General features: G+C 45.8%; 1 protein-coding gene across 1 annotated transcript; it reads right to left on the reverse strand.

The window, feature by feature from the left end:
* Positions 1-151: 151 nt before the first annotated feature.
* her6 (hairy-related 6) lies at positions 152-9138 on the reverse strand. Its single transcript, XM_061883908.1, has 4 exons — positions 8791-9138; positions 4729-4824; positions 1088-1175; positions 152-1018 (listed from the first exon to the last, which is right to left on the reverse strand). Exons 1-4 carry the CDS (start codon positions 8896-8898, stop codon positions 495-497), a joined length of 816 nt encoding a protein of 271 aa, XP_061739892.1. The 5' UTR covers positions 8899-9138; the 3' UTR covers positions 152-494.
* Positions 9139-10000: the final 862 nt, after the last annotated feature.

Consider the following 10000-nt stretch of genomic DNA (forward strand, 5'->3'; position numbering starts at 1 on the left):
AGTGCACTTGTAGAAAAAAGGTGACCTTTGGTTCCAGACATTACAAGTCGAACGTTAGTTCATCATCCAAGAATGTTGCACAATTGGAGGATGAATTGCCCACAAAAGATGACGTCATAACGAAGGCCAGGGATGGAAAAAGAACAAAAAGTGTCAACAATTCTTTATGTTCTCGTTATTAACAATTCTTAATCTTCTCCTTTTCATTGAGAAAGTGTGACTTCTACAAATTGATGACATGCTAACGAGCAGGAAAACACCTGACTGGAAATGACGAAAAGGAGTCTTTTAGCAAGAAGTGGTGTCATTTATTGGGATGACGTCATTTATTGAGATGACGTCATTTATTGGGATGACGTCATTTGCTGCCAGGAAGTGAGAGAAGGTAAGAAATGATTGTCTTCCAAAACGAAGAGCACATCTTTGGCATCAAACAAAAGTTTCAATATGAACGTGTAGAAATATCCGGAAAACTGCCAAGGAAGTCCTGTCCTTCACCAAGGCCGCCACACCGAGTCTGAGTTCCCCGACGGGGCTCCGGGCGAGACGGCGGCCGGCACGGAGCCCGCGGTGCCGGCGTAGACCGGGATGACGGCGCCGCTGGGCGCGAAGCCGGCGTTGGGGATGAGGAAGGCAAACTGTCCGTCGCCGGCGGGAAGGATCTGGAAGCCGCCGTAGACTTTGGCGGCGTCCGAGGCAGTCGGGCCGGCGGGCGACGAGGCTCCTTTGCAGGGCACGGCGCCCATGGGCAGCACCTGCGCCGGAGGCATCTGCACCAGCGCCTGGCTGAAGGCGGGGTGTGTGGGCCCGGCCGAGGACGGCGGCGGCGGCGGCGGCGGGTGCTGGCCGGAGAAGGCGTTGATCTGCGTCATGCAGTTGGACAGGTGACCCAGCAGCCGCGTCCTCACCTCCGTGTTGACGCCCTCGCAGGTGGACAGGAAGCGGGTCACCTCGTTGGTACACTCGCTGAAGCCCGCCCGGTACTTGCCCAGCACGCCGGGGTCCGTGTTGAGGGCGGCTGCGGAAGCATCAGACGGTTCAGAAGCGGGACACGCGGCGAACCTGGACCGGGGTCGGCCACACCCACCTGTCATCTGGGCTCTCTGCAGGTTCCGCAGGTGTTTGACCGTCATCTCCAAGATGTCCGCCTTCTCCAGTTTGGAGTGTCTGGAGCTCTGCGGGAACAGCAGCACATTATCATCCTCGCCGCACCTCAACACGTTATCATCCTCGCCGCACCTCAACACGTTATCATCCACGCCGCACCTCAACACATTATCATCCTCGCCGCACCTCAACACGTTATCATCCTCTCCGCACCTCAACACGTTATCATCCTCGCCGCACCTCAACACGTTATCATCCTCGCCGCACCTCAACACGTTATCATCCTCGCCGCATCTCAACACGTTATAGTCCTCGCCGCACCTCAACACGTTATTATCCTCTCCGCACCTCAACACGTTATCATCCTCGCCGCATCTCAACACGTTATAGTCCTCGCCGCACCTCAACACGTTATCATCCTCGCCGCACCTCAACACGTTATCATCCTCGCCGCATCTCAACACGTTATCGTCCTCGCCGCACCTCAACACGTTATCATCCTCGCCGCACCTCAACACGTTATCATCCTCGCCGCACCTCAACACGTTATCATCCTCGCCGCATCTCAACACGTTATAGTCCTCGCCGCACCTCAACACGTTATTATCCTCTCCGCATCTCAACACGTTATCGTCCTCGCCGCACCTCAACACATTATCATCCTCGCCGCACCTCAACACGTTATCATCCTCGCCGCACCTCAACACATTATCATCCTCGCCGCACTTCAACACGTTATCATCCTCGCCGCACCTCAACACGTTATCATCCTCGCCGCCCCACTCAACACGTTATCATCCTCGCCGCACCTCAACACGTTATCATCCTCGCCGCCCCACTCAACACGTTATCATCCTCGCCGCACCTCAACACGTTATCATCCTCTCTGCACCTCAACACGTTATCATCCTCGCCGCACCTCAACACGTTATCATCCTCGCCGCACCTCAACACGTTATCATCCTCGCCGCACCTCAACACGTTATCATCCTCGCCGCACCTCAACACGTTATCATCCTCGCCGCACCACAACACGTTATCATCCTCGCCGCACCTCAACACGTTATCATCCTCGCCGCACCTCAACACGTTATCATCCTCGCCGCACCTCAACACGTTATCATCCTCGCCGCACCTCAACACGTTATCATCCTCGCCGCACCTCAACACGTTATCATCCACGCCGCACCTCAACACGTTATCATCCTCTCCGCACCTCAACACGTTATCATCCTCGCCGCACCTCAACACATTATCATCCACGCCGCACCTCAACACGTTATCATCCTCGCCGCACCTCAACACGTTATCATCCTCGCCGCACCTCAACACGTTATCATCCTCGCCGCACCTCAACACGTTATCATCCTCGCCGCACCTCAACACGTTATCATCCTCGCCGCACCTCAACACATTATCATCCTCGCCGCACCTCAACACGTTATCATCCACGCCGCACCTCAACACGTTATCATCCTCGCCGCACCTCAACACGTTATCATCCTCGCCGCACCTCAACACGTTATCATCCACGCCGCACCTCAACACATTATCATCCTCGCCGCACCTCAACACGTTATCATCCTCTCCGCACCTCAACACGTTATCATCCTCGCCGCACCTCAACACGTTATCATCCTCGCCGCATCTCAACACGTTATAGTCCTCGCCGCACCTCAACACGTTATTATCCTCTCCGCATCTCAACACGTTATCGTCCTCGCCGCACCTCAACACGTTATCATCCTCGCCGCACCTCAACACGTTATCATCCTCGCCGCACCTCAACACGTTATCATCCTCGCCGCATCTCAACACGTTATAGTCCTCGCCGCACCTCAACACGTTATTATCCTCTCCGCATCTCAACACGTTATCGTCCTCGCCGCACCTCAACACATTATCATCCTCGCCGCACTTCAACACGTTATCATCCTCGCCGCACCTCAACACGTTATCATCCTCGCCGCCCCACTCAACACGTTATCATCCTCGCCGCACCTCAACACGTTATCATCCTCGCCGCCCCACTCAACACGTTATCATCCTCGCCGCACCTCAACACGTTATCATCCTCTCTGCACCTCAACACGTTATCATCCTCGCCGCACCTCAACACGTTATCATCCTCGCCGCACCTCAACACGTTATCATCCTCGCCGCACCTCAACACGTTATCATCCTCGCCGCACCTCAACACGTTATCATCCTCGCCGCACCACAACACGTTATCATCCTCGCCGCACCTCAACACGTTATCATCCTCGCCGCACCTCAACACGTTATCATCCTCGCCGCACCTCAACACGTTATCATCCTCGCCGCACCTCAACACGTTATCATCCTCGCCGCACCTCAACACGTTATCATCCACGCCGCACCTCAACACGTTATCATCCTCTCCGCACCTCAACACGTTATCATCCTCGCCGCACCTCAACACATTATCATCCACGCCGCACCTCAACACGTTATCATCCTCGCCGCACCTCAACACGTTATCATCCTCGCCGCACCTCAACACGTTATCATCCTCGCCGCACCTCAACACGTTATCATCCTCGCCGCACCTCAACACGTTATCATCCTCGCCGCACCTCAACACATTATCATCCTCGCCGCACCTCAACACGTTATCATCCACGCCGCACCTCAACACGTTATCATCCTCGCCGCACCTCAACACGTTATCATCCTCGCCGCACCTCAACACGTTATCATCCACGCCGCACCTCAACACGTTATCATCCTCGCCGCACCTCAACACGTTAGTATCCTCGCCGCACCTCAACACGTTATAATCCTCTCCGCACCTCAACACGTTATCATCCTCGCCGCACCTCAACACGTTATCATCCTCGCCGCACCTCAACACGTTATCATCCTCGCCGCACCTCAACACGTTATCATCCTCGCCGCACCTCAACACGTTATCATCCTCGCCGCACCTCAACACGTTATCATCCTCGCCGCACCTCAACACGTTATCATCCTCGCCGCACCTCAACACGTTATCATCCTCGCCGCACCTCAACACGTTATCATCCTCGCCGCACCTCAACACGTTATCATCCTCGCCGCACCTCAACACGTTATCATCCTCGCCGCCCCTCAACACGTTATCATCCTCGCCGCACCTCAACACGTTATCATCCTCGCCGCACCTCAACACGTTATCATCCTCGCCGCACCTCAACACATTATCATCCACGCCGCACCTCAACACGTTATCATCCTCGCCGCACCTCAACACGTTATCATCCACGCCGCACCTCAACACGTTATCATCCTCGCCGCACCTCAACACGTTATCATCCTCGCCGCACCTCAACACGTTATCATCCTCGCCGCCCCTCAACACGTTATCATCCTCGCCGCACCTCAACACGTTATCATCCTCGCCGCACCTCAACACGTTATCATCCACGCCGCACCTCAACACGTTATCATCCACGCCGCACCTCAACACGTTATCATCCTCGCCGCACCTCAACACGTTATCATCCACGCCGCACCTCAACACGTTATCATCCACGCCGCACCTCAACACGTTATCATCCTCTCCGCACCTCAACACATTATCATCCTCGCCGCCGCTCAACTGGCGACACGCTCACTTACGTCTTTCTTCAGCGCGTCCAAGATCAGCGTCTTCAGGTGACCCAGACTCTCGTTGATCCGCGCCCGGCGACGCTTCTCCATGATGGGCTTGGACGACTGAGGACAGGATGAGGAGGAGACCGTGTCAACCACAAGATGGCGCTCCACACGTTCTACACGTGTTGTTCACATGTTGTTCACATGTTGTTCACATGTTGTTCACATGTTGTTCACATGTTGTTCACATCTTGTACACGTGTTTTTCACATGTTGTACACATGTTTTTCACATGTTGTATGCGTGTTGTACACATGTTCACATGCTGTTAACATGTTGTACACATGTTGCTCACATGTTGTTCACATGTGCACACATGTTCACATAATGTTCACATGCTGTACACGTGTTGTACACATGTTCACATGCTGTTAACATGTTGTACACATGTTCACATGTTGTTAACATGTACACATGTTCACATGTTGTTCACATGTTGTTCACATGTTGTTCACATGTTGTTCACATGTTGTTCACATCTTGTACACGTGTTTTTCACATGTTGTACACATGTTTTTCACATGTTGTATGCGTGTTGTACACATGTTCACATGCTGTTAACATGTTGTACACATGTTGCTCACATGTTGTTCACATGTGCACACATGTTCACATAATGTTCACATGCTGTACACGTGTTGTACACATGTTCACATGTTGTTCACATGTTGTTCACATGTTGTTCACATGTTGTTCACATGTTGTTCACATCTTGTACACGTGTTTTTCACATGTTGTACACATGTTTTTCACATGTTGTATGCGTGTTGTACACATGTTCACATGCTGTTAACATGTTGTACACATGTTGCTCACATGTTGTTCACATGTGCACACATGTTCACATAATGTTCACATGCTGTACACGTGTTGTACACATGTTCACATGCTGTTAACATGTTGTACACATGTTCACATGTTGTTAACATGTACACATGTTCACATGTTGTTCACATGTTGTTCACATGTTGTTCACATGTTGTTCACATCTTGTACACGTGTTTTTCACATGTTGTACACATGTTTTTCACATGTTGTATGCGTGTTGTACACATGTTCACATGCTGTTAACATGTTGTACACATGTTGCTCACATGTTGTTCACATGTGCACACATGTTCACATAATGTTCACATGCTGTACACGTGTTGTACACATGTTCACATGCTGTTAACATGTTGTACACATGTTCACATGTTGTTAACATGTACACATGTTCACATGTTGTTCACATGTTGTACACGTGTTGTACACATGTTCATATGCTGTTAACATGTTGTACACATGTTCACATGTTGTTAACATGTTGTACACATGTTCACATGTTGTTAACATGTTGTACACATGTTCACATGTTGTTCACATGTTGTACACGTGTTGTACACATGTTCACATGCTGTTAACATGTTGTACACATGTTCACATGTTGTTAACATGTTGTACACATGTTCACATGTTGTTAACATGTTGTACACATGTTGTTCACATGTTGTTCACATGCTGCACACATGTTGTTCACATGTTGTACATGTGTTCACATACTGTTAGCATGTTGTACACATGTTGTTCACGTATTTTTCACATGTGCACACTTGTTCTTCACATGTTGTTCACGTGTTGTACACATGTGGTTCACATGTTGTACACATGTTCACATGCTGTTAGCATGTTGTACACATGTTGCTCATATGTTGTACACATGTTGTTCACATGATGTTAACATGTTGTACACATGTTGCTCACATGTTGTACACATGTTGTTCACATGTTGTACACATGTTGTACACATGTGGTTCACATGTTGTACACATTTTCACATGCTGTTTGCATGTTGTACACATGTTGCTCATATGTTGTACACATGTTCACATTATGTTAACATGTTGTACACATGTTGCTCACATGTTGTACACATGTTGTTCACATGTTGTACACATGTTGTACACATGTATGCACATGTTGCTCAAATGTTCACTTGTTGTACACATGTTGTTCACATGTTGTTCACATATTGTACACATGTTGTTCACATGTGTACAAATGCTGATTAACATGTTGTTGACATGTGCACAGATGTTGATCAAAATGTTGTTCACATGTGTACAGATCTTGTTCACGTGTTTACATATGTACACGTGTTTACATGTGTACACAAGTTGATTAACATGTTTACGTGTGTACAGATGTCGTTCAACATGTTGTTCACATGTGTACAAAGGTCAATTAACATGTTGTTCACATGTGTACAAAGGTCAATTAACATGTTGTTCAAAAGTGTACTGATGTTGATTAACATGTTGTTCACATGTGTACAGATGTTGATTAACATTTTGTAGCACATGTGTACAGATGTTGATTAACATTTTGTAGCACATGTGTACAGATGTTGATTAACATGTTGTTCAGATGTGTACAGATGTTGATTAACATGTTATTCACATGTGTACAGATGTTGATTAACATGTTATTCACATGTGTACAGATGTTGATTAACATGTTGTTCACATGTGTACAGATGTTGATTAACATGTTATTCACATGTGTACAGATGTTGATTAACATGTTGTTCACATGTCTACAGATGTTGATTAACATGTTGTATCACATGTTTACAGATGTTGATTAACATTTTGTCCACGTGTGTAGATTTACATGTTGTATCACAGGTGTACAGATGTTGAATAACATGTTATTCACATGTTTACAGATGTTGATTAACATGTTGTATCACATGTTTACAGATGTTGATTAACATTTTGTCCATGTGTGTAGATTTACATGTTGTATCACAGGTGTACAGATGTTGAATAACATGTTATTCACATGTTTATAGATGTTGATTAACATTTTGTCCACGTGTGTACAGATGTTGATTAATATGTTATTCACATGTGTACAGATGTTGATTAACATGTTGTTCACATGTTTACAGATGTGGATTAATATGTTGTATAACATGTGCACAGATGTTGATGAACATGTATAACATGTGTTCAGATGTTGATTAATATGTTGTTGACATGTTTACAGATGTTGATTAACATCAATCAATCGATCATGTTGTCCAAATGGTTGAAGATGTTAAACATGTTTAAAAAAAAACGTAAAATAGCTTAAGATGGTTGAATGTTAAAGATGTTAAAAATGGTTAAAGATGTTTAAAAACGTTAAATGGTTCAGATGTTGAAGATTTGAAAGATGTTAAAATGGTTGAAGATGATGAAAGTGTAAATGATGTTAGCAAAGTTGAAAATGTTCACAATGTTAACAAAGTTGAAATGGTTGAAAATGCTAAAAAAAAAGTTGAAAATGTTAAAGATGGTAAACATTAAATGGTTTAAGATGTTGAAGATGTTAAAAATGGTTGAAGATGATATAAATGTTCAAGATAATAAAAAATGTGAACATGTTAAAGATGTTTAAAATGCTAGAAAAAATAAAAATGTTTAAAACATTAAATGGTTTAAGATGTTGACGATGTTAAAGAATTTAAAACTGGTTGAATTTGCTGAAAATGTAAAAGATGTTGAAAAAAAGTTGAAAATGTCCAAGATGTTAAAATAGTAGAAATAGTTGAATATGTTAAAGATGATGAAAAGACAAAATATATTAAAATAGTTGAAAATGTTCAAGATGTTGACAAAGTGGAAATGGTTGAAGGTGATGAAAATTGTAAAAGATGTTAAAATAGTTGACAATGTTCAAGATGGTAAAATTGTTAAAATAGTTGACAATGTTCATGATGTTAACAAAGTAAAGATGGTTGAAGGTGATGAAAATGTAAAATATGCTTTAAATTATGTTGAAAATGATTAAGATGTTAAGAAAGGTGAAACAGTTAAAGATGATGACAATGTAAATAAAATATGATAAAACAGTTGACAATGTTCAAGATGGTAAAATTGTTGAAATAGTTGACAATGTTGAAGATGTGAACAAAGTTAAAATGGTTGAAGATGATGCGAAACATGTAAAAAGTGTTGAAGATGTTAAAAAAGGGGGAAAAGTGCGAGAAGGTGAAGTCACCTTTCTGTGCTCCGAGGCGGTCTTGGGTTTATCCGGGGTGGAGTTGATGCTGGCCGGCGTGGCAGCGACGGGAGACGCGGAGCTTTTCTCCATGACGTCGGCAGGCATGTCCGATGTCGGCGTGACGCGGGCCGGCGCTGAAGTCCGCAGCACACAGCAAATAAGTTCCCGCGAAGGTCCGACAAGCAAATCCGGCAAAGTTGGAATCCTCCCCGAGCGGACGTGCGGCTGCAAGCGTGCTGGTGCGTGCTGGTGCGTGTCCGTGCGCGTCCGTGCGTGCGTGTGTCGGCGGCGCTGCGTGTGGCGCGCATTTATATCCCGCCCTGCACGCGAGCGGCTCGTGTGAAACTTCCCCAACTTTCTTTCCCACACTAACTTTGCGCCAATCAGCGAGCAGCACACGCGGCCCCGCTTCCCGCCAATCAGCGGCGAGCACGCGCGGCCCCCGAGGGAGGACGGCTCGTGGTCGGCGGCCTCCCATTGGCTGTCTGCCGGCATGCAGCTGGCGGCCAATGGCGCGCCGCCCGGACTGAGGGCGCCGCCGGGAAACTTCCTCCCGGTCTTCAATCATCGCACGACGGGCGCCCGCACCGGGAGACGCCGCGGACACCCTTTAACTACCGGAACTACCGCACATGGCCGACATGTACGAATACTGGGCCAGTAGTCACCAACAACACATACATATATATATATATATATATGTGTGTGTGCGTGTGTGTGTGAGTGTGTGTGTCTGTGTGTGTATAGATATATACACATTTACATACATTAAATGTGTGTGTGTGTGTATATATATATATATATATATATATATATATATATATATATATATATATATGTGTGTGTGTGTGTGTCTGTGTGTGTATAGATATATACACATACACATACATTTAATATGCGTATATATATATATATATATATATATATATATATATCCAGGGTGTACCCCGCCTTCTGCCCGAATGCAGCCATGACATAGACTCCAGCATCCCCCTCAACCCTGAACGGGACAAGCGGTAGTAAATGGATGGATGGATGGATGGATATATATGTGTGTGTGTGTATATATATATATATATATATATATATATATATATATATATATATATATGTGTGTGTGTGTGTGTGTGTGTATATATATATATATATATATATATATATATATATATATATATATATATATATATATATATATATATATATATAT

This window comes from Nerophis ophidion, linkage group LG22 (assembly GCF_033978795.1).
Source record: "Nerophis ophidion isolate RoL-2023_Sa linkage group LG22, RoL_Noph_v1.0, whole genome shotgun sequence".
In the NCBI taxonomy this organism is placed as follows: Eukaryota; Metazoa; Chordata; class Actinopteri; order Syngnathiformes; family Syngnathidae; genus Nerophis; species Nerophis ophidion.

Excerpts from the sequence above, each read along its gene's own strand:
- her6 (XM_061883908.1), bottom strand. The coding sequence starts at position 8,898 with ATGCCTGCCGACGTCATGGAGAAAAGCTCCGCGTCTCCCGTCGCTGCC. Across the intron at positions 4,825-8,790 it reads CCGCCTCGGAGCACAGAAAG|TCGTCCAAGCCCATCATGGA; the intron begins GTGACTTCACCT and ends TCCTGTCCTCAG. Across the intron at positions 1,019-1,087 it reads GCAGAGAGCCCAGATGACAG|CCGCCCTCAACACGGACCCC; the intron begins GTGGGTGTGGCC and ends ATGCTTCCGCAG.